The sequence below is a fragment of the Sapajus apella genome, unplaced genomic scaffold, assembly GCF_009761245.1.
Source record: "Sapajus apella isolate SASKATOON/1434 unplaced genomic scaffold, GSC_monkey_1.0 scaffold6, whole genome shotgun sequence".
NCBI lineage: Eukaryota > Metazoa > Chordata > Mammalia > Primates > Cebidae > Sapajus > Sapajus apella.
In genome coordinates, this window is record NW_022436946.1 from 11415453 (window position 1) to 11440708 (window position 25256).

Genomic DNA, 25256 nt, shown 5'->3' on the forward strand with positions numbered 1-25256 from the left:
TGGTGATGGAGCGAGACTCTGTCTCAAAAAACAAAAAACAAAAAGCAAAACCCAGAAATTAATGTATAGGTAAAGGAGAAAACGTTATGCTTTTCATCATGTGGAAATGGAGGCCCAGACAAGCTAATGAATTGGTGCAGGGTCAGTCTCACAGCCCTTTGTAGCAGTTCTGGAACTAGAACCCACTGTGTTTTCCATGACATAATACCCTCTCCCAGTGAAAAACTCTTTTCTTGGCTTATTTTGGACCTCCTCTTACTTTTTTTTTTGTTTTTTTGAGATGGAGTCTTCTATCACCCAGGCTGGAATGCAGTGGTGTGATCTCAGCTCACTGCAACCTCTGCCTCCTGGGTTCAAGTGATTCTTCTGCCTCAGCCTCCCTAATAGCTGGGATTACAGGTGCCCACCCAGCACATCTGTCTAGAGATGGGGTTTCACCATGTTGGCCAGTCTGGTCTCGAACTCCTGACCTCAGGTGACCCTTCTGTCTTTCAGCAACTCTTTTCCCTTTCTTTTTCTGCATCTTCCTTCTCTTTCCTTTAAATATATTCCGGGCTCCCTTGCAGTGTGGTGTAGTTGAACAATAAGGACCTTGGTGCCTGACCTGGGCACAAGGTGCCACACACGTTTAAACAACCACATCTTGTGAGGATTCACTCACGGTTGCCAGGATAGTACCAAAGAGATGATACTAAACCATTCATGAGATATCTGCCTTCATGATCCAATCACTTCCCACCAAGTCCAACCTCCAACATTGGGGATTAACATGTTAACAAGAGGTTTGGGCAGGGACATACATCCAAACTATACCAATAGCTCAATAGCCATCGTTCTTTTTTTTTTTTTTTTTTGAGATGGAGTCTCACTCTGTCGCTTGGGCTGGAGTACAGTGGCATGATCTTGGCACACTGCAACCTCCGCCTCACAGTTCAAGCAATTTTCCTGCCTCAGCCTCCTGAGTAGCTGGGATTACAGGTGCCCGCCACTACGCCCAGCTAATATTTTGTATTTTTAGTAGAGATGGGGTTTCATTATGTTGGCCAGGCTGCTCTCGAACTCCTGACCTTGTGATTTGCCCGCCTTGGCCTCCCAAAGTGCTGGGTTACAGGCGTGAGCCACCGTGCCCGTTCCTCATAGTTCTATTAAATTGAAAGCTAAGACTCTTGGTTATTTGGGGCTTCTTTTGCCACTGTATGTACTGGCAGATTACTAAGGGGAAATTTTTGTTTCTGCCCTCTTCTTACCACTACTTCTATTTTCTGCTGTGTTTTACCCCAGAAGGCTGATTCCTGTGGGTTACATCACCCAATGGCTACCACCAATACAAAGTCTTGGCAGGAGATAGAGAAGTGGGAGAGAAGAGGCTGAGATCTTTCTTCCCTACTCACTGCTTGCTCAAAGTGGAAGCCCTTACAGGGCTTGGATGACACTTCCTTCACTTCCTTCACCCTCTCCAGCCAGGTTCTGTACGAAGCAGCCCCTGATACTGTGCCATAGGTTAGCTGGGGAGTGTTCTTGGGATGACCACTTGGGGTGGGGGAGTGAGGGAATCAGAACGTAGCAGAGTGGGCTAGCATGGCCCTGCAGTTAGTAGTCCCAATTTGGGGCAAGTGAGCTGGATCTTCACACCTCTGTGTAGACCAGTCATTGCATGAGGCTGCCCCAGGGAAAGGGGGCATGCTTTTGTGTGAGGAAGTTCCCCTTAGTCAGGGACAGGTCCTAGAGAGGAATTTGGTTGAGACCTGTTGGCCCCAGCACTTCCAACTGCTAGTGGATGACTACTCCAGGCCTGGGGGGGAATTGAGGTGGTGCTCCCTTCCACCCCTTTGAACCAAGGGGTCATAAAGATTTCCTGCTAGTTCTTGAGTGCTTCAGCACCTCTGGTTTTTGTTTCTTCATTAAATTCTCTTAATTGAACCCTCTAAGTTGATTTGTTTCTTCTCAGGGCCCTAATATGGATAATGATCAAAAATTATATAAACACATAAATAGAAACACCTATATGGGTTCAAGTTTAGTAGTCTAGAATAGGGAGATTTGATCTGGCCTGGGAGGGGAGGGCAGGTTTTGCCAAGGAAGTAACATTTGAACCAAAATCTGAAAAGCTAACTTAACAAAGGAGAGAAGGGAGAATAGAGGAAGCACTGATTCCATATGGCCTGGATAACACGGTGGGGGAGGCAGTAGAGGAGGAGGGAGACAGGAAACAGGGCTGGAGAGAAAGGTAGGGACAGCATTCTCTGGGCTTTGTGGACTTCATTTTTGTTAATCCAAAAAGTAGTGGAAAAGCTTTGCAGATTTTTGAGCTGAGGGAGGGGGACACAATCAGATATGCATTTTAAGAAGCTCTGGCTAATCAAAGACGAGGGTTATTTTTTGTTTTGTTTTTGTGACAGAGTCTCACTCTGTCACCCAGGCTGGAGTGCAGTGGTGCAATCTCAGCTCACTGCAACCTCTGCCTCCCGGATTCAAGTGATTTTCCTGCCTCAGCCTCCGGAGTAGCTGGGATTACAGGGGAGTGCCACCACACTGGGCTAATTTCTTTTGTATTTTTAGTAGAGACGGGTTTCACCATGTTGGTCAGGCTGGTCTCAAACTCCTGACCTCGTGATCCACCCACTTCTGCCTCCCAAAGTGCTGGGATTACAGGCGTGAGCCACAGTGCCTGGCCAGACTAGGGTTATTTTTAAGTTGGTGAGAAATTAGCACTTGCCTATGTCTGTTAGAAGCGAAGTCTCTTTTTGGTTTACTGGTCTCCAGACTGGCTGGACTGAGGTTTCTCCCATAATCCCCCATATAAACCACAGTATGTCATGGACAGAAGACTGTTGTACACTACACCCCACGGTGCCTGTTGCATCTTTTTCACATCATGGTAATTTTTTTTTCCCTAGCAATAATACAAAAAAATGTATCAATCATTAGACTTTTAATTCAGGAACAATTTGTACTATATATAAAAAACCTGGGAAATAATATAGTCTATCTGAATGTTCCACTTGTTTTTACAGTCTTTAAAAAAGACACAAATGTCCACAACTTTTGGTCTTGGCATTGATTTAACAGAATTTCCCTTTAGATTTTAATGAAAAACAGAATGGAGAATGTTCCTCATAATTAAACACACACACACACACACACACGGCTTAGGCCCTCAGAGCTCCTTTCTTCTTTCTTAGATCTTGATGATGACCATTGAGCAGAGATGAACAGACATGGGACAGGGCCCAGCCACTGAACTTAGGAAGTGACATTAAATTCTTCTTGGCACAATGTTTTTGTTCTGTTTTATATATTAATGGGATGTTAGATGGAAAGTTGTGACTGATGCACCAAGAAATGACACATACCAAAATCACTTATGAAATTTCAAGTAAATAGTTGAGGACTGCTTAGATGCTCAATCATACAAGCTACAAAAGACTCAAGTGTAAGAGGGCTTTTGAGGATTTGGACAGGGCTGCCCTGAGAGTCCTACCCTCACCCCACAATGGGCGGGGGCACTGGCATCGAACATCAAGCTGAGTGAGAAGGGCTTCTCCAGGCCTCCCAAGGAGCTTGCTGGCTGCTTCTGGCCAACAGCAGACGGGGCCCGACTCTCATCGGAGGAAAGCCGGCATCCTAGGGCAGCTGGTGGAGGGCTGTGCCTGGGAGGTCACTGTGCTATCTTCCAACCACACTGTGTGAGACTCAGATACCATATGTGGAATCTGCAGCAGGAAGGTCAGCCTGAGGTCATTTTAAAAGGGATTCTTCTGAAAAAGTCTCACTGGAGGGTTGACAGGACCCTGATGGTGAGAGTCTGTGTGGAGGGGACAGAAGGAAAACCAAGGTTGGGTAGAATAAGCAGCTAGAGAAAATTCATAGCCAGTGTCAGGAAGCATGGCTAGATATTCCCAGAGAGGGCTCACGACAGTGTTCACAAAAGAGTCACTTTCAAATACCCACCAAGCCCAGTGTGGGTGACACCTTTCCACCAGAGGACCAGTTCAGTACCTGCCTTCCTGCCGGCCTCCCTCCCCTTATGAGGTTAGCAAGTGGGCTGGGGGAGGGTGACATGGGGGAGGAACAAAGCTCCTTGCCCACAGTTCTGCCCACAGGAGCCCCCTGCCGGGGAAGGGGACAAGATTTTAATTGCTGAATTAACAGCAGGGTTTTTCTCTTAAAATAGCAAGATTTTCTATTATCTGAGAGAATAAAAAAGTTATGGGACTGCTGAGTTTCTTTCTGTGGAAGAGGAAGAACTATCCTCCCTATCCTCATGGAACAGGCTATTAAAGGGACAGTAGAAGACTAAAAATTAAGTTGCTTTTTTTGGATACACCGAGAGTCCTATTAATTCCATGTTCTGGTTATGTATAGAGTTTACATTCAGCTTCTGGAGTAGTGAAATCATTTTATCAAAAAAAATTTATCGATATTGCCTCAGGATTACAAATTTACAAAAATATGCTTGCCCTCTTTTTATTAGTCTATGTGGCTAAACCATAATTCTTATCCAACCAATGGGAACATCTCAAGGGAACAGAAGATGGAATAAACTACAGAACAATGCTAGACCACAATAGACTGTTAAAGCAATTAGGAAGGAAATGTTACACCTATGATACTTGTATCTAGAACATTCAAGGAACTATTACATCTTCATGATAAAAAATGGACAAAAATTTTATTTAATAATGGCCAAGAATCTGAACAGACATTCTACAATGTTATATTTTTCCACAGGTAGCTGATAAGGTCATGAAAAGATGCACATTATCACTAGCTATCGGGAAAATCCAAATCAAATCCACAATGGGATAAGATACCCACTAGAATGACTGTAATAAAAAAAGACATAAAAATTAGTGTTGCTGAGGATGTGAAGAAACTGGAACCCTCATACATTGTTGGCTGGGTGGTAAAATGGTGTAGTCACTTTGGAAAACATATTGGCAGTCCCTAAGAAGGTTAAACATAGGGTTACCATGACTCATCAGTTCCACTTCTTGGTACGTATATACCCAAGAGAAATGAAAACACACATGTCCACACAAAAGCTTGTATATACATGTTCGTAGCAGCATTACTCATAATAGCCAAAAAGTGGATACTCAAATGTCCATTAACTGATGAATGGATAAACAAAATGTGGCATATCCAAACAAAGGGATATTATGCAGCCTTAAAAAATGAATCAAAACTGATCCCTGCTACTCCATGGATAAACTTAGAAAACATTACACTAAGTGAAAGAAGCCAGTTACAAACAATCACACATTGTATGATTTCATTGATATGAAACCTCTAGAATGGGCAAATCCATAGATACATTAGTGGTTGCAATTGGCTAGTGATGGTTTGGGAGGGACGGAACTGAGTACTAAAGAGAACTGTGTTTTTGAGACGGGTGTGATTAAAATGTTCTAAAAGTGATTATGGTGATATTTCCACAACATTGTAAATATACTAAAAAGCACTGAGTTATATACTTTAAATAGGCAAATCATATTGTTATTTATTTATTTATTTTTTGAGACAGAGTTTCGCTCTTGTTACCCAGGCTGGAGTGCAATGGCGCGATCTTGGCTCACCGCAACCTCCGCCTCCTGGGTTCAAGCAATTCTCCTGCCTCAGCCTCCCGAGTAGCTGGGACTACAGGCGTGCGCCACCATGCCCAGCTAATTTTTGTATTTTTAGTAGAGACAGGGTTTCACCATGTTGACCAGGATGGTCTCGATCTCTTCACCTCATGATCCACCCGCCTCGGCCTCCCAAAGTGCTGGGATTACAAGCGTGAGCCACCGCGCCCGGCCTATTTTTTTTTTTAAGACAGAGTCTGGCTCTGTCACTTAGGCTGGAGTGCAATGGCATGATCTCGGCTCACTGCAACCTATGCCTTCCGAGTTTAAGCGATTCTTCTGCCTTAGCTTCCTGAGTATCTGGGATTATAGACGCCCACCACTATGCCCAGCTAATTTTTATTTTTAGTAGAGACTGGATTTCGCCATGTTGGCCAGGCTGGTCTCGAACTCCTGACCTCAGGCGATCTGCCCTCCTCGGCCTCCCAAAGTGCTAAGATTACAGGCGTGAGCCACGGCGCCTGGCCATATTGTATACAATTTAAAAATGATATGCATGGTCCACTATATGGGAGTCTCAAGATGGCAAGGACAGACCCAGCTTTGCACATTACCTTATCTGTGGCCAGTGCCCAACACACAGCCACTCAACTAGTATTTCTTGAGGAAGTAGCACGCTTTTATACTGTTCTTGGTGTTTATCAAGTGCTTCATAAATTACAAAGCATGTTGTTTTGCACAGACAGCAGCAGTTCCTTTGTGCCTCATAACAACCCTGAAGGTGGTCAGAGTAGGTGATAAGAAATTGTTAGTGGCCTACATTGTAAAAAATAAACCGCTGTACAACAGGGTAAAGACCAAAACAAACACAAACCCGCATCTGTCTACTAAGTTTTATCTGGAGGAGCTCTGTCCCAGGCCCATTTGTCTCCCACTGCTCCTGTCCCCCAGAGACGGAATGCACTTCTCATTACAATCCGCGCTGCTTGGGAGACTGATTCCCAAACTGCCATGAAACAAAGGAGAAATTAGGGTCGACTGGAAAGCAGAAACCAAAGAACCCAGATTCCTTTTCTGAGCAAACATAGCGATGGGCCAGTGGGATTTTAGCTTCGGGATATTGGACCCAGTCTTCTCAAATACTTCCTACCAGAAGGTTTGAGTTAGCGGGTGTCCCATGACCACGATCTCAATAGCATGTAGCTTACATGTCTTCCAGGCTCCGAATTCGGGGTTCTAGGTTCTAGTCCCCCACCCCCAACTCACATGCTTGGCGGAAGAAACTCAGCTGAGGCACATTTCCGCTTGGACCTTTCCAGCTGTAGTGGCAGGCAGCCACGGGGGCGTCACCTTGCTGAAAGAAACTCACTGGACGCCCCCGAAAAGAGGTCTTTTTTTTTTTTTTTTTTTGAGACAGAGTTTCACTCTCGTTACCCAGGCTGGAGTGCAATGGCGCGATCTCGGCTCACCGCAACCTCCGCCTCCTAGTTTCTGGTAATTCTCCTGCCTCAGCCTCCTGAGTAGCTGGGATTACAGGCACGCGCCACCATGCCCAGCTAATTTTTTTTGTAGTTTTAGTAGAGACGGGGTTTCACCATGTTGACCAGGATGGTCTCGATCTCTTGACCTCGTGATCCACCCGCCTCGGCCTCCCACAGTGCTGGGATTACAGGCGTGAGCCACCGCGCCCAGCGAAAAGAGGTCTTAAGTTCCGATTGGGACGTGGACTCCCACTCGGCGACAGAACCCCCGGCCACTGGACGATTTAAAGACGTTCTGTTTTAGGTCCACCGAATCGGCCCAGGAGTTTTGGCCACCTTCCAGAAGGGAGGTGGGAGAGACCGGGGGACCCTGAGGGGCCCGGGGCGTTCCCCGCGGGGCGGGGCGCGACTGACTTCGGAGCGCCGTGGGCAGGGGCGCAGGTGAGCAGCGCGAGCGGGGCTGGCCGGGGCCGTCCTGGCGCCTCCGCCTTCGCGGCGCCCGCGCTGCCCTCCACCCCGGCCCAGGGAGCGGGCGAGGGCTCGACCCCACGACTCGGGGGCTGCCAAGGGGAGTGGGGCGGCGACGTGGGCGCCCCAGGACTGGGCGCTCGCGCCCGCCCCGGCAGGGTGCGCTGAGGCGCCGGGACGGCCACTGACTGCGGGCGCCGGGCGCGGCGGCCGCGGGAGCCGCAGGTGGTTCCCGGGCCGGCCCTTTTCTCCTCCCCCTTTCCTTTCTTTCGCCTCCCCTCCCTCTCGCCCGGTGTCGGCGGCACTTCCCCCGCTTCCTCCTCCCGCTCCAATCCGGAGGGAGGGAAGGAGCCGCCGGCGCTTTCCTGCCCGCCTGCAAACTTCAGCGGGACTCGCGGCTCCCCTCGCCGCCGCTGCCCGGAGCTGCCCCTGGAACTTCCTCTCGCCGCGCGGCCCGGGAAGCCCTGCGGGTGGAGGGACGCCGCCGGGCGCCAGGCAGCCGCGCCTCGGACCCCTGCCCTGCCCCGCGCCGCCGGGTGCCCGCCCGCCTGCCCGCGCGCCCGTCCGTCGGTCCTTCCTGCCCGGCCGGCCTCTCCCCCGTGGGCAAGGGCCGCCAGGCTTCCCTCGGCGCCCCGCCGCTGCCCGGGACTTCCTTTGTGTGTTGGATGCAGGCTCGCGCCCCGCGCCGACGGGGGGCGGACTGAGGGCTGCGCTCGCCCAGGAGGCTCCCGCGCCGCCGGCCCGCCCCAGCCATGCCCTTCCACCAGAGGACCCTGGAGCCCGCGCGGCTGCGCCGGCCCGAGGCGGCTGGGGCCGGGGCCGCGGGCGCGCCGCTCTTCCGCTCGCTGGAGCAGGTCAGCTCGCACGCCCTGGGCTGCCTGCTGGCGCAGCTGGCCGACCTGTCGCGCTGCGCCGGGGACATCTTTGGCGAGCTCGAGGGCCAGGCGGCCGCGCTGGGCCACCGCACCGCCGCGCTGCACCGCCGCCTCGACACCCTGCACGCCGCCGCCGCGCGCCTGGACCACCGCCGAGTGAAAATCCGTGAGTGGCGGGCGGGCCGGGGGAGGGGAACCGGCGGGGGAGGCACCCGGACAGCTGCTCCCGCCTGCCCCCTGGCGGCCCTGGGTCGGCGCGGGGGCCGCGGCGCTCCGCGATGTCGGGGTCTCGAGTGGGGACTGCCGGACCCTGGCGGGAGGCTGGGCAGGTGGCAGGCGCTCGGAGCGCTCTGTGACTTTCGGACTCCTGGAGGGTCTTGGCTGCCTCGAGGGAGCGGGCGCGGAGGGTGGGAATTGGGCTGGCCCAGTCCCCCGTTCGTTCCTTCTGTCTGTCCGTGTGCCTGTCTGTGTGGGAGGCAGAGAGGAGACCCCGGGGCGCTGTCGACAGAGGAGGAGCCAAGGTCGTGGGAAAAGGGTCACAGGCAGGTAGCCTGTTGGAAAAGCCAGGGGAGAATATACATCTGGGCACAGAGTAGTTACAGTTTTGGAGACTTCAGGAGGATCCGTTTGTAAAAGCTTGGGGATCTCGGCAAGTGTTGAGGCTGCTTGCCACCTCTCTTCCCGCCGCCTACTTGTGTTCTTACCTACAAGCAGAACTATGCAGACTTTGAGTTAAGGGTTTTCCCATTTGGCCTGAATCTTCTTTCTTCCCCGAGACTGACCCACCAACTCTCTGTGATTCAGAAGACCTTGACCTTGAGTTCAGGCTCTGAATCCCATTCATCTTTGTCTGGCTTCCTCCAACCCTGAAAGTCAAGCCTATGCCCTGACTTTGTGATCTCTCCTATCACCCATTTCATTTAAGCAGCTTAACTGGCTCCGGTGAATGAAGCAACAGGAATTTCCTGCTGGCCTAAAGCAGAGAAACTTTCAGCGAGATGTCTATGTGGTTTCTCCCTTTTAAGTCCGTGAACTTGGTCATAATCTTATGTGTTAAGAATAAATTGGAGATAGTTGATGGGTTGCTGGGTGGGAGGGGAGATGTTGGTGTAACACACGCGTAGATTTCAGCACCTCTGGAGGAAATGACTTTTTCTCCTAGAATCACTTCATATGCAATCCCAAATAGCTCATTTTCCAGCTAGCTATGAAAGCTTAGCTATATTTTAACCACCTTACAACCGGAGTTCAAATTTTTCAATTATTTAATTCCAGTGAGATTGTTTGCTATAATACATCTTCAAGTTGTGTAATTATCATGCGGCAGCTTTACATTTTTGGGTTCATCTCTTTGATTGTGCTGTCAGCACATTCATATGAATTGTGGACAGTTCCCAACCTGGGAGAGCCTCCCCCTCCAAGAAAAAAAAAAAGTCAGTGGGGAGAAATCAAAGTGATTTCATAAAGTTGTTGATATAGGGCCGGGTGCGGTGGCTCACGCCTGTAATCCCAGCACTTTGGGAGGCCAAGGTGGGTGGATCATGAGGTCAGGAGTTCGAGACCAGCCTGGCCAATATGGTGAAACCCCGTCTCTACTAAAAATACAAAAATTGCTGGGCGTGGTGGTGTGTGCCATGTGTGCCTGTAGTCCCAGCTGCTCAGGAGGTTGAGGCAGAAGAATCGCTTGAACCTGTGAGGTGGATGTTGCAGTGAGCTGAGATCCTGCCACTGCTCTACAGCCTGGGTGACAGAGTGAGACTCCATCTCAAAAAGTTGTTGACATAATCAGGATATAGCTACTTAATGTGAGTAATGACTTAATGTATATACTAGGATATACTGTCCTAGTAGGATGTCATGGTCTACATGACAATCACGAGTTGCTTCTGTGTGTTTTCTGTGTAGGGTGTAGGTGCATGGCAGAACCAGAATTTCACCCTTGACAAAGAATGTGATGAGAGATCTGACTGATAGGTGAACTGATCTGTTGTGGGAATTAAAGAAAAACAAGAGAAAACTCCCTGAAGGTCAAGAACTACTTCCTTTACTAGTTTGGCTTTTATATTTAAATGTACCACTTTTCTCTATTCTTTAATACATATGCCCCAATAGGCTACTGTCCATAGCCAGAAATCCCCCAAATTCTCCAGATTAACTAAGGTTGTTCTAATTACAGTGACTGAAGTAACTCTTTTCAAAACTTCTCACAAGTTCGTTTAAATCTTAAATGGCTGTGATTTCATATCTGTCATCCAGGCTGGAGCACAGGAGTGTGATCTCATCTCACTGCACCCTCCTCCTCCTGGGTTCAAGCTATTCTCCTGCCTCAGACTCCCGAGTAGCTGGGATTACAGGTGCATGCCACTATGCCCAGCTAATATTTGTTCTTTTGTATTTTTTTTTTTTTGAGACGGAGTTTCACTCGTGTTACCCAGGCTGGAGTGCAATGGCGCGATGTCGGCTCACCGCAACCTCCGCCTCCTGGGTTCAGGCAATTCTCCTGCCTCAGCCTCCTGAGTAGCTGGGATTACAGGCACGCGCCACCAGGCCCAGCTGATTTTTTGTATTTTTAGTAGAGACGGGGTTTCACCATGTTGACCAGGATGGTCTCGATCTCTTGACCTCGTGATCCACCCGCCTCGGCCTCCCAAAGTGCTGGGATTACAGGCTTGAGCCACCGTGCCCGGCCAATATTTGTGTTTTTAGTAGAGACGAGGTTTCACCATGTTGGCCAGGCTGGTCTTGAACTTCTGACCTCAGGTGATCCACCTGCCTCCACCTCCCAAAGTGCTGGGACTACAGGCATGTCCCGCCCCATTTTCCTTTTTTTTTTTTTTTTTTTTAAATCATGCAAGAAGTCTTTTTATTGAATAGAATTATGCCTAAGTATAAGTACACAAGTAGAGAAGAAAGGTGACTATAAAGACATTAATTTTTGTGGTTTCTTTCACCTTCATACACTTCACTTTTTTATATGCTACAAAGCAGTGAAATGCCTATGCATTACCATCTGTTAGGATTCTTTTAAAACAATGCTTCAAACCTTGTTGCTGTATAAAAGCTACAGTTTGAAGTCATTTTGGTACCATTTTAGGCAGGTCTTAAGAATAACATACTTCATTAGCATGGATGCCTAGACTTTTAGACTTGGAATTGACCGTAAAGGCCATCCATTTTGTGAACTCTTACCCAGAGAGGAAATCCAGTCCAAGAGCATTGCAGTAACTCACCCCAGGTTAGGCTTTGGGATAATGACACATCTGGGCCTGAAGCCCAAACCTTCTGATTGGCTTGCCCGTCGTCCCATTGCCTGTGTTTCTTCCCTATGGAAGAGTGTGGGGCCAGGCACAGTGGCTCACACCTGTAATCACAGCACTTTGGGAGACCGAGGTAGGCGGATCACTGAGGCCAGGAGTTCAAGATCAGCCTGGCCAACATGGCGAAATCCTGTCTCTACCAAAAATACAAAAATTACTGAGACTGTCTGAAAAAAAAAAAAAAGACGTGTGGAAATGGGGGGCAAAGTTTAGATACATTCCTTAAACAGTCCTAAGGATAACTGTGACTGTTACTTCCATCCTTCTTAGATAAACCTTTTAATGAGTCTCCCCAGGAGCAATTAACAGAATCCAGCACTTTACCAAAAACCTCTAGCGATTGGGTACAGCATATTTTAGTGACGGATGGCTCTCTACCATAAGAAAGGATGTGAGAATGTCAGTGGAACAATTAAAAAAAAAATATGGCCAGGTGTGGTGGCTCACGTCTGTAATCCCCGCATTTTGGGAGGCTGAGGCGGGTGGATCACGAGGTCAGGAGATCGAGACCATCCTGGCCAACATGGTGAAATGCTGTCTCTACTAAAAATACCAAAAAAAAATTAGCTGGGCATGGTGGTGCATGCCTGTAGTCCCAGCGACTCAAGAGGCTGAGGCAGGAGAATTGCTCGAACCTAGGAGGCCGAGATTGTAGTGAGCCGAGATTGTGCCACTGCACTAGAGCCTCGGTGACAGTATGAGACTCCGTCTCAAAAAAAAAAAAAAAAAAAAAAAAAAATGTGTAGACACTCTTTGCAATACAGAGACAATATTTTAGTCCTGCGGGCTGGCCCTGCTGTCCTCAATGATTCTGAGAAGTATTTCATCAAGTTTGCCATTCCTCAAAATCTTATGGGTAGAAAGTGATCCAAAATAATTTTTTGTCATGCTTTCGGGAGAGCGCATGTTATTACTCTTATGTTCATTGAAGACTCCCCTGCTACTTTCTTTCCCTGATGCCCCCAGGTTGAGGGGATGCTCCCATAGCCTTGGTTCACCTCTGTCACCACATTTACCAAGGGGACTTCTTTACCCCTTGGCCAGATAGCAGGACCTTTCGGGTCCAGGATGGCTAAGTCTTTGTTTTTCTAGAGCTTAGAACAATGCCTGGATATGATAGCTCAGTAGATGTTTGAATTCAATTAATAGTGACTTAGTGCTTACTGTCAAGAATAATAACTGTAAAAACCTTAGGGAGGAAGGCGGACACATCCTTTGAGGCGGGTGGATCAGTTGAGACCAGGAGTTCAAGACCAGCCTGACCAATATGTCAAAACCCCATCCCTACTAAAAATACAATACCATTACCATTGTAAGTGATCGAGACAATTACTTTAAAAAAATGAAAATGTAAACTTTCTACCTTTAATGTTTAATGCTTAACTACCAGTCTCTGCTTCTGTCTGTAACTTTTACAGACACCTCATTAATTTTGCTGACATAGTAAGTTCTCATGGAAAATAGTGACAATAGCCAGCAATGTAATAGTTACATCTTGGCTCTGTAAACGTCAAAATAGACTTTGCTAAGCAGAAATCAGCAGACACTCAACCTAATAGTCCTGTTTTTATTTTCAAGCTTCCTTTCCCTTTAAAAGCAGTTTTGTTGAAATAAAATTTACACACCGTACAGTTCACCCACTTAAAGTGTACTGTCTGGCTGGGTGGGTGGCTCACACCTGTAATTCCAGCATTTGGGGAGGTTAAGGTGGGTGGATCACTGAAGGCTAGGAGTTCAATACCAGCCTGGCCAACATGGTAAAATCATGTCTCTACTAAAAATACAAAAATTAGCCATGTATGGTTGCACATGCCTGAAATCCCAGCTACTTGGGAGGCTGAGGCATGAGAATCACTTGAACCCAGGAGATGGAGATTGCAGTGAGCTGAGATGGCAAATTGCATCCCAGCCTGGGAGACAAAGCAAGACTACGTGTCAAAAAAAAAAAAAAAAAGTATACAATTTAGGGAGTTTTTAGTGTATTCACAGAGTTGTGCAACCATTACCACAGTTTTAGAACTTTTTTTTGGGGGGGGTGATAGTCTCGCTGTATCACTCAGGCCGGAGTGCAGTGGTGCAATCTTGGCTCACTGCAACCTCCACCTCCCAGGTTCAAGTGATTCTCCTACCTCAGCCTCCTGAGTGGCTGGGATTACAGACATGCGCCACCATGCCTGGCTAACTTGTAGTTTTGGTAGAGATTTCACCATGTTGGCCAGGCTGGTCTCCAACTCTTGACCTTGTGATCCGCCTGCCTCGGCCTCCCAAAGTGCTGGGATTACAGGCGTGAGACACCGCTTCTGGCCAATTTTAGAACATTTTTGTCACCCCAAAAGAAACCCCACGCTCATAAGCAGTCATTCCTCATTTCCTGTGAACCCTCTCACCCCTAGGCAACCACTAATCCACTTTCTGCGTCTCTAGATTTGACTTTTCTGGACATTTCATACAAGTGGAATCACGTGACTGGCCTTTTTTACTTAGCACAGTAAACTTTTCAAAGTTCATAATTTGTTTCTTTTTATAATTAATAGCACTATTTTATGATTGAGAAAGTATTCATATTACTTGATTAAAAACCTTATGAGGTGGGAGGGAAGGGCAGGTTGTATTATACACATTTATTACTCTTTTTAATTGATGAGTAACAGTTGTACATATTGATCATTGTACATTTGTGAATACAGTCTTTGCATAAACAAGTCTGAGAATTTGGCAGACACTGTAGGCTCATACTTCTGAGTAGTATTTTAGGTGTTGAGATGCATTCTCACACCTCACAACAGACTGTCTCCTCACCTAACCAGAGGGTTGGCTGGTCCTGATGTCAGAGTATCTTTGCTTTTTCCTCAGATGCAAGGCACTTGTCAGAGTTCTAAAGACAGACACTTCCCTGTACTTCTTCTTTTTTTTTTTTTTTTTTAAATTAAAAAAGAGATGAGGTTTCCATATGTTGCCCAGCCTGGTCTGGAACTCCTGGGCTCAAGTGATCCTCCCTCCTTGGCCTCCCAAAAGAGCTGGGATTACAGGTGTGAGCCACTGTGCCTGGCTGACTACACTTCTAAGAATAGGCTGTGTGGCTGTTTTTGTGCCTGACTGCTCAGAAATGTTTGGTGAAATTGGTGTAAGATTTGCTTTCATAGACACATACCACACACTAGAGAGGATGTTGGTGGCGGTGTGGCCCTGCACCCCAGTCCCAGTCCCTCAATTTATTAAGAGAAACTGTCAGGTAGCTGAGTGGTCAGATTGTACCCTCAGGCTAAGGAGGCCAGATGATTCCTATCCTTGACTAACTTTAAAAACTTCTTGGAACTTTTGTTAAAATGAGAGATTCTGAGACCCTTCCAAAGCCCTGTTGAGCCACAGTCTCCAGTGTGTTTAGCAAGTGCCATGCTGTCCTTTGGCCAGGCAAATTGAGGAGCACTGCAGTAGTCTAGAAAGCTCATTGGATTGGGAATTGGGAAACCTGAGCTTGGCTTCACCTCTGCCATTTCCTAACAGAAATTTTAAGCAATTTGTTCAACATCTTAGGGCCTTAGTTTTCTTATCTGTAAACAGAGACCTTGACAAAAATAATCTCTACTAGCCTTTACAGTTTTGGCATTTTGTGATTCCACTGAGGGATTTAAAAAGTTTTTATTTATTTTGACAAATAGGAAAATTAAAATTGCATATATTTATGGTAAACATTTCCCTCCCCCATCAGGGTCTGGCTGTTGCCCAGGCTGGAGTCCCCAGGCTGGAGTTCAATGACTCAAGTGATTTTCCCACCTCAGCCTTCCTAGTAGCCTGGACTACAGGCACGTGCTGCCACACCGGGCTAATTTTTATATTTTTGATAGAGGTAGGGTTTCACCGTGTTTCCAGGCTGGTTTCAAATACCTGGGCTCAAGCATCCACCCATTTTGGTCTCCCAAAATGCTGGGATTCCAGGTGTGAGCCTCTCTGCCTCACACACAAGATAATGGCTAAATCAAGCTAATTAACATATGTGCATTACTTCACATACTTTTTTTGTGGTAAGAACACTTACAAGTATATAGTACATTGTTACTGGCTATGGTCCCCATGTAGATTATAGATCTCTTGAACTTATTCCTCTTAACAGAAATTTTTTATCTTTTGACCAATATCTCTCCAGTACCTTCTTCCTGTAGCCCTTGGTAACCAGGTTCTACTCTGTGCTTCTGTGAGTTTGATTTTGACCATTTGCTAATGATATTTGAGGTGGATACTCTTATTATTTCTGTGTGACAGACGTTATAACACTAAGGCACAAATAATTTGTTGGCCCACGTTGATAGCTGGTAAGCAATGAGCTGGGCTTTGAACCCAGACAGGGTTCAAGTTCAGATGAATTTGTAAATGCAGCTTTGATAAATAATCCCTGTGGTTCTCTTGATGGGGGATTGAAAAAAAATATTTGTGTCTGAAATGAACTCTTCGTGACCATGTGGACCTTTGTACATTTTAAAAAATTATTTGTTTATTTACTTATTTTAAGAAATTGGCATCTCACTATGTTGCCTAGGCTCATCTCAAACTCTGGCCTCAAGCAATCTTCCCACCTTGGCCTCTCAAAGCACTAGGATTGTAGGGGTGAGCCAGCACACCCAGACTGTATGGACTCTTTTAGCTCATATTTTATTCACATAGAGTACATGGATTGTCACTTGCTGAGGGATTAGTTACTTGCCAAGCAGATCAGGCAGGTACTTGTTTCTAATTTGTGTATATTCTGCCTACAATACATCCATAGCTCCCTCCTCATCTTTACAAAGTGCCATGTCATTAGGGAAAGAGAACTGTGTTTAAATGCATTTGCCAAACATTCAGATTTCTAGGAGAGTTATTTCTTGAATTATGAGAGTATATCCTTTAAATCAAAACATCAGTCTCCTCATTGATTCTTGGGTATTAGGAAAATAATAACCTGGTTTAAAAAGCTACCTACATTTAGGTTGAAATTATTCATCTAGCAGTAATCTGGTTTTCTGCTATATTAGAGAAAACCCTAATATTAACATTTCAGCTGTATAAATTTTAAAATGGAGACTAGCAAAATGAAAAAAAAAAAAAAAGAGAAACATTTGAGTTCTTTAATATTTTGGAGAGAGAATTCAGAAACAAAAATAATGCAATGTTTGCCTCTGGTAGTCATTTTAATACCTTTAGAAAACCCAAGTTTTTCCAGCTGTGAAGGTGTAGAAAGAAAAAAATATCAGGTTTTAAGTATAAAATAAAATGGCTAGCACCTAACTAGGCCCCTAGTAACTTATTTAATTCTGATTCTCCTCAAATTGGTTTATATCCTGGAATGAATGACTCCTGTGGGAACTGAAGTTCAGATGCAGCAGGAGAGTGCTGGTGGCCATCTTGTTCCACATTCCGGTTTCGTTGGTGGTCTCTACTTCTCACAGTGTGCACTTTACGTCACTTTGCGCAAAGGTAGAAGAGCGGGAGCTTCTGTCTTTGAGGAACTCTCTGAGAAAAGAAGCTTTCAAGCCCCCCACTTTTTTTTTTTTACTCTGTCACTCGGACTGGAGTGCAGTGGCATGATCTTGGCTCACCGCAACCTCTGCCTCCCAGATTCTCCTGCCTCGTCTTCTGAGTAGCCGGGATTATGGGCACCTGCCACCACACCTGGCTAATTTTGTATTTTTTGTAGAGATGGGGGTTTCTCCATGCTGGCCAGGCTGGTCTCGAACTCCTCACCTCAGGTGATCGCTCCGCCTTGGCCTCCCAAAGTGCTGGAATTACAGATGTGAGTCACTTCGTCCACAGGCCTCCCCTTTGCTTTGGGCAAATGATGTGTCTGTGAAAGCCATTGGCATTGTTCAAACAAAATGTCATTACTGTAACCAATATCAAGGAATAGCATAATTCTGCTTTCTGATGTCAGACTGTCTTCACAGGGATTTTTTTTTTTTTTTTTTTTTTTTTTTTTGAGAGGGAGTCTTGCTCTGTTGCCCAGGCTGGAGTGCGGTGGTACAATCTCGGCTCACTGCAACCTCCGCCTCCCTGGTTTAAGTAATTCCGCCTCAGCCTCCTGAGTAGCTGGGACTACAGGTGTGCGTCACCATGCCTGGCTGATTTTTTTGTATTTTTAGTAGAGATGGGGTTTCGCCATTTGGCCAGGCTGGTCTCGAACTCCTGGCCTCAAGTGATCTTCCTGCCTTGGGCTCCCAAAGTGCCAGGATTACAGGCATGAGCCACCGTGCTCAGCTCTTTCCAGGGATTTTGTATTGCTGATGATGCTGTCAACAAATGCTGGACATTTGCCATACGCCAAACGCCTTAATATGAGGTGAATATTATTTCTGTGTGACAGTGATACAGTGAAGGCAGAAATAACTTGTTTCCCACATTCACAGCTTGTAAGCAATGGAGCTGGGCTTTGAACCAGGCCAGGGCTGTCTCCAGGGTTAGGCTGCCCAAACACCTCATGTCACTGCCTGTTACCTGATCTAACTTCAAATTATGACCTTCCCATACTCGTATGAGGGAAAAGGATGCCAGGAAGATACAGTGAAAACCTGTCAAATATCTGAGAAAAAAACAAGAAGGCATTTGGGCTTTTCTCTTTTCCTTCTCTTTGTTTAGAAACCTCTCAAACTACTAGCAGATGGCCAAGAAATTTGAGACACGCATCAAAAGTACTTACTTAGCACAGTGCCTGGCACAGAGCTAACATTTATTTAACATTTGCTGCTATTGTTTTGGTGACATGGAAGGCTGCGTTAGCATGCCTGTGCCTCTGTGTCCCTGTATCACCACAGATGGCCAGTCCACAGGAGGCCGTGCCCCTGAAGCCTGGAAGATGAAAGCTGACCACAGCTAGATAAGAGCTGGTGTCAGAGATAAACACAAAAATACCCCTGGTTGGAAAACCAGCGAGTTCTACACAGGCATCTGAAAGTCTGTGTGGTTCCCGACAGCAGTGTGTGGAGGGCTGTTTCTCTCTGCCTCACCGGGGCGGGGGAGCCAGGCTTGCTCCCGGGGCCTTTTTATGGACATGGACACGGGCTTGCTTTCTCAGAGTCCCCTTGCCCCCATTTCCTCCTGCTGTGGGAACCGGACGGCTGCTCAGCTCCCACCTCGCTTCCTAGCAATGGGAGAGCTGTCCCTTTTGCCTTACTTGTCCTGGGGATGGCTGTCCGAGCCCCCAGTGTCCCATTTTTACCCGGAACTTGACGGGCTCAGCCTGGACCTTGGCTTTCCTCGGGCGTCTTGGAACCTGCAGCAGCTCTTCGTCTCTGGGTTACCCGCACTTTGTGAATCATCAGAGTTGCTGGGGGCTTGGTAAAAAACATTCCCAGGCTGCCACGCCCCTGGAGATTCTGAGTCAGCATAGCCCCCAGGTGACTCCGATGAGGTGAGTTTGGGAAACACCCGTCTACACTGTGTGTGGGGCAGCTTGTTTATTCAGGGCGGCAGGACATTCTTCCACTTAAAATTCCTGAAGTGTATTTTGAGTTATTCTGTTAGTGCTAAGTGCTGAGGATTACACAGGACCGTTCCTTGAGGTACCTGACAGTTTCATGTGGATGATTAGATGTATAATAATAAAGGATAGAATGACCATTTATAACACTGTTTCTAGAATAAAATCTGTTTTGAATTCCAAATCGCCAATTTAAATTGCATTTTGAGAAGACATCAAACTTAGAAAATCTGTGTGTAAGTTTCTGAGCTGGTGGCACTCCTACACACATAAAATAATGATTTTAAATGTTTACGGCATATTTTACTTAAAAATTAAACTCTGGGAAACAAATATAAACCCTTCTGGAATAATTTTATTTTTCCTTTGGGGTGGTGGAAATTTTCTTCTGTTTTATTTTCATTTGCTCTTCTGATCGGTTTCACAAGACATTTCTACCCATGTAGAAAAGCAGTGTTACCAGCCTGGCCAACATGGTGAAACCCCGTCTCTATTAAAAATACAAAAATTAGCTGGGTATGGTGGCGGGTGCCTGTAATCCCAGCTACTTGGGAGGCTGAGGCAGGAGTATTGCTGGAACCTGGGAGGAGGAGGCTGCAGTGAGCTGAGATCGTGCCACTGCACTCTAGCCTGGGCAACAAGATCAAAACTCTGTCTCAAATAAGTAAATAAAAATAGAGAAGCAGTGTCTTACTTTGGAAGGATAGACAATAGTTTCAGATTATTTCTGCAGAGAAATCCTTTATTATACTTTACTTCCTTCCCCCACTGTTATGATTAAAAATTGATAAAGGCGTTATCAGTAATATGCAGAGGGCTGTGTAGTAACTAGCTGATTTAAATTACAATAACACACAGTAAAATACGAGGGCTTCCTGCATGGCAACATTACACATCTGATAAAATGCCCTGAGGACTCAGAGACCACGAAGTGGAAAAAAAAAAAAAAGTAGCAGAATTAAGTGAGGGCATGTTATGCATAATCCAATTATACCTGATTATGTTGGCATCTGAGAATTGCTGTCGAGGTGCATGGTGGTTTCTCAGCTGATGGTCTGGCTGCTGGGACCACCATCCAGGCAAGGGCAGGAGGCTGTTTCTCCCAGGATATTCCAGGTGTGCCCATTAGCTGGTTAGTGGGCCCTCAGAGAGCTCCAGGCTGCCTGACTCTGTAGCCTGTGTTCCTTACCTTTATATTACATGAGGACCAGGGTCAGTGGAAAAATCATGATGCTGACCAAGTAACCTCAGCATAAATTTTCATGTAATTTATTGAATAAGCAATAATTTACATTGTTAAAAAAATGTACATATATGGCTGGGCATGGTGGCTCACACCTGTAATCCTAGCACCTTGGGAGGCAGAGGCAGATTGATTGCCTGGGCTCAGGAGTTTGCGACCAGCCTGGGGAACACAGTGAAACCCTGTCTCTGCTAAAAATACAAAAATTAGCCAGACGTGGTGGCATGCGTCTGTAATGCCAGCTACTTGGGAAGCTGAACCGGGAGAATCACTTAAACCCGGGATGTGGAGGTTACCGTGAGCAAGGATTGCACCACTGCACTCCAGCCTGAGTAACAGAGTGAGACCCTATCTCAAAAAAAAAAAAAAAAAAAAAAAAAAAAAAAAAAAGGAGAGGCTTCTGTTAAATGCCTGTAATAACATAGTTGAGTTTATTTAAAAGTAGGCATTTTCTGCCTTTTAATCTAGATATTTGCATGCCAACTGTGACTGACTTTCTGACTTAGGAGGATGTTCATATCTAGGCCTATGTTTGAATTTTAGTGTGGAATGTTTTACTCTGGGATGGTGACTTCATTTGCTAAGTAAATGCAACTGGTCATGAGGTCTGTTTGGTGTATTTAATTTCACTGGGTTGGTTTTAACTACCTGACTGCAGTGTGCTAGGCGGTGCTGCGACCGTGCAGAGTGCCTCTGACAGACATTTGAATAGAGGAGCCGTGGTCAGTGGAGCTATTTTTCTCTAGTTGTTAACCTGTTTAAGACCAAAGATTTGTGCTGAATTACTACCGAAATGACTTAACTAGAGCATTATTCATGAGTATAGACTCAGACACATAGTCAATGAATTACATAACCCACCATATAAGTGTTGTATACATAAAAATACATCAACAAGTTTTCAGAGTTATAAAGTATGCCGTAAAATCTTTCTGATGATAAAATTAAGGTATATTCATCCTAAATTCCAAACTCTGTTCATGAGAACAGAGAAATTTGTGTCCTGAATTTTGAAAATGTAGCTTATATCATGAGCATTTCCCCCATGTTGTAAATATCTAGAGGCTGTTTTAAATAGGAGAGGCGTTGGGGTGCATCTCTGACAATCTATTTTGTTTTGAATGTCCAGTAAAGCCCTTTTGAAGTTTTCAGGGGTCTGTGTGTTCACACAAGAGTCATCAAGTAGACAGAAGGTTGTTATTCTCCTGGGACGTCCTAGGGTCTCTTCTTCAAGGATTTAGTTTTTTGTGAACCTTTTAATTTTAGTCATGATGTGGTATTTAGGAGTAGATGTGTTTTTCTATCAATTAGTGTAGTACTAATATATTGCTAAGACTTAGAAGTGACCACCATCATCTTCCAAAAAAAAAAAAAAAAAAAAAACAAACCATATTTTATGCCTAAGATTATTTACCTCAAGAACAGTTCTCTATCATTATAGCTAACAGACTAGAGTCAAAAAAGACAGTTGCCTCCTTACTTCCTTATGGTTCTTTAGTTGAGCAGCATGACAATTGGACTAATAAATTATTGTGTTGCTTTTTTTTCTTTGAAGTTATGTTTCTCATTTCCCTTTAAAAAGCATGTGGAGTTTTCCCTGTCCCCTTCACCAAAATGGCAATCAGACATCTGTCTCAGCTTTTCTCACCTTGGTGGGTGCCTGCTTTTGGCAACATATGGGGTCTGTTTAGATTTAGCCCAACAAGATTTTAAAACAAAGATCTGTTGCATCTCTTACTGCAAATGTGGTTCTCGTCTTGTGGAAAGATGAGGATTAAGCTTAGATCTGTTCCTCTTATTCTAAATGTCGGATGGTTTAATTAAAAACCATAGTGTATAGAAGAATTGGGGGACTCTGGGCTAATTCACTCATGATAAAGGTGGCAAGTGATGAAGGTGTGAAATGGAGCGAGAAAAATGTCTTTGAGTGCCTTTAGTACTTTTTACATAATCTAAACATTGTTTTAAACATTTGCAAGTTCTGATTAATAATATTAATAATTTATAGCAATATTTATGGGATAACATTTGTAGCTAACACTTAGAGGATACTTATTATGTGCCCATTTTATTTAGTCCTCACAAAAACTGTGTAAGAGAGGCACATTACCAACCCTCCATTTTAGTGATGAGGAAACAGTGGCACAGATAGGCAAAGTAACTTGCCTCAGGTCACACAGCTGGTCAGTGATAGAGATAAAATATGGTATAGGTGAATTCTTGCCTCTGTAATGTGTTGAAACACTTCATCTGCACAATTCATCTGTTTTAATGTTTGTGAACTTTAAATTCATTTTAATATTGAAAATTTCTGAGTTCTGACTAGAGGTTAGTGGGTGTTTTCTATCTTATTTTGGTTATTTTAAATCATTGTGCTGCTAGTCCAGTGGGATGAGTCATGGAGTTAATGGCCCATGTGACAATGGTATTAGGAATCTATAGAGAATTCAGAAGGTTTCTCTGGTTCTTTGAGCTTCACCGATGAAAGATCATCTAGTCTCTAAATGTATTTTTGTTAGTATGGCCTATCATTCTGGCCCCTTTTGTCAGACATTCATGATCAGTGTCAGAAGATAGGTGAGATAGGAACAAATTAAATTTTTGGCTTATTTTTACTTAGTGATATGTTAGGGGAAAAAATGTTCTTTTTCTTTTTTTCCTCTTTTCTCTAAATTTGCCATATTTAAATACTGTGACACCGTAAAATGCCATCTCAAGCCTACATTTCAAGAAAATTGCTGAGTTTTCCTTGCTAATGAGTGCAGGATGAGAGCAGCAATGAAACTAGCTAGCTGTTACTCTACTCTCCAACACTCAGCTCTCTCTTTACTGATAGAAAGTACCTTTAATTCTGTTGTGCTTTGTGGTGGCACCAGCCAAGAGAATTGTGACCCATACCCCTTAACTTACATCAGTGGTTCTCAAAATGTGGCCTCAGGACCAGCATCATAAGCATCTCCTGGGAACTTGCTAGAAATGCAAAATCTTTTTCCCCACCGCAGACCTGCTAAATCAGAATCACTGGCGGTGGGCCCAGCAGAGTTGGTGTAGCGTCCTCTAGGTGATTCTAACACACACAGCAGTTTGAGAATGCTGTTTGCAGTATCCACTGGGCCAGGGCCAGAGGAGTGAATTTGCGTAGACACCTTAGCATGTGGGCTCTGCCTGGGGCAGTGAGCAGTGATTGGAGTTGCCAACACTAAATTTCCAGAGGGTTCTTTAAAAAGCTTTTGCTTCTGGTCAGGAAAGTACTTTAAATGCTTATGAACTAATGCTTCATTACCTTGCAACAGTGAGTCTTGCGTTAAGAACCCATTTGTTCTTTAGAGGTATACTTGGTAGCAGGCCTTCACTGGAAATTAGTAACATGGCCACTGGCTTGTTCATGGGCCTCCGGGTTTAGGGCCACCTCTCTTGATTTCCTTTTTCCTAGAACTTTAAACAGCATCCAGAGAGCTGGGAGGTGACTCAACACAATCACAGGGTAGGGACATAAACAAAATTAGAGGAGAGAGGATTATGCTTTCTAAATACTGATTACATAAAATCCTCATTTTGATATTGTAGAGAGAATGCCTCCTAAAAAATGTAGCTAGGAAAACTTGAGGCAGACATAGGAAATTTTGCTTGTGGATGGGACATAAAAATATTTGAATAAACATGAGAAAAATTTACAAGCACAAAATTTACTGAGTAGTTGGTGTTCATTTGCTTTTAGTGGAATCCTGTTTTGCTTTACCTAATATAATGCAGCTTTATAATTCATTACTTAATTCTGTAATCTGTCCATCAATTAGCTGTTAGTACAGTATAATCTACTCTAATTTGGAGAGGTCAAGTGTAATTGAAACAGTTTGATAAAAGGCAGCAGATGGCCGGGTGCAGTGGCTCACTCCTGTAATCCCAGCACTTGAGGCTCAGGCGGATGGATCAGCTGAGGTCAGGAGTTTGAGACCAGCCTGGCCAACATGGTGAAACCCCATCCGTACTAAAAATACAGAAATTAGCTGGGTGTGGTGTCGTGTGCCTGTAGTCCCAGCTAGTTGGGAGGCTGAGGCAGGAGAATCACTTGAACCCAGTAGGTAGAGGTTGTAGTTAGCTGAGATTGTGCCACTGCACTCTAGCCTGGGTGACAGAGAGAGACTCTGTCTCGAAATAAAGTGGGGAGGGAGGGGCAGCAGAGCATGGCATGTAAGAGATAAAATTTACTATCGGTGTGACCTTGAATATATTATTTAACCTCTGCTTAAGTTTTCTCCTCTGTAAAATGGGCATTTTACTAATACCTGAAATGCTAATTGTGAGTAAAATGAGATATAGAACAGTGTCTGGTCTATAATAAACAATAAATATTAGCTGATACTTTGGATGGGGCCTCACTATTTTTTTAGACTAGTTTAATTTTTTTCTTAGTGTATTTTAAAACCTAAGCGTAAATAAAGTTAAGTTGTTAGAATAAAGGATTGGACCTGTTTTTTTTTTTTTTTGAGACAAAGTCTTTGCTCTGTCACCCAGACTGGAGTGCAGTGGTGCGATCTTGGCTCACTGCAACCTCTGCCTCCCGGGTTCAAGTGATTCTTCTGCCTCAGCCTCCTGAGTAGCTGGGATTATAGGTACGTGCCACCACACCCGGCTAATTTTTGTATTTTTAGTAGAGACAGGGTTTCATCATGTTGGTTAGGCTGGTCTCGAACTCCTGACCTCGTGATCCACTCACCTAGGCCTCTGAAAGTGCTGGGAATTATAGGCCTGAGCCACCAGGCCCAGCCTAGGATTGGACCTCAATAATGTAAGGTTTCCTAGTGAGTGTCCTTATGTTCTGGATAATTGAGTTTTCTAGATAGCTGATAGTTAGATT

At 45.2% G+C, this 25256-nt stretch overlaps 1 protein-coding gene across 2 annotated transcripts in view; it reads left to right on the top strand.

Annotated features, from left to right (window-relative positions):
• Nucleotides 1-8163: 8163 nt before the first annotated feature.
• NHSL1 (NHS like 1) overlaps nucleotides 8164-25256 on the top strand; it is a 264623-nt gene continuing 247530 nt past the window's right edge. Inside the window, exon 1 of one of the 2 annotated variants that reach the window (XM_032274635.1) lies at nucleotides 8164-8557. In XM_032274635.1, coding sequence (XP_032130526.1) covers nucleotides 8269-8557 — 289 coding nt within the window. In that variant the 5' untranslated portion in view covers nucleotides 8164-8268. The remainder of the gene's footprint in view (nucleotides 8558-25256) is intronic. The other variant, XM_032274637.1, reaches the window with a different exon arrangement.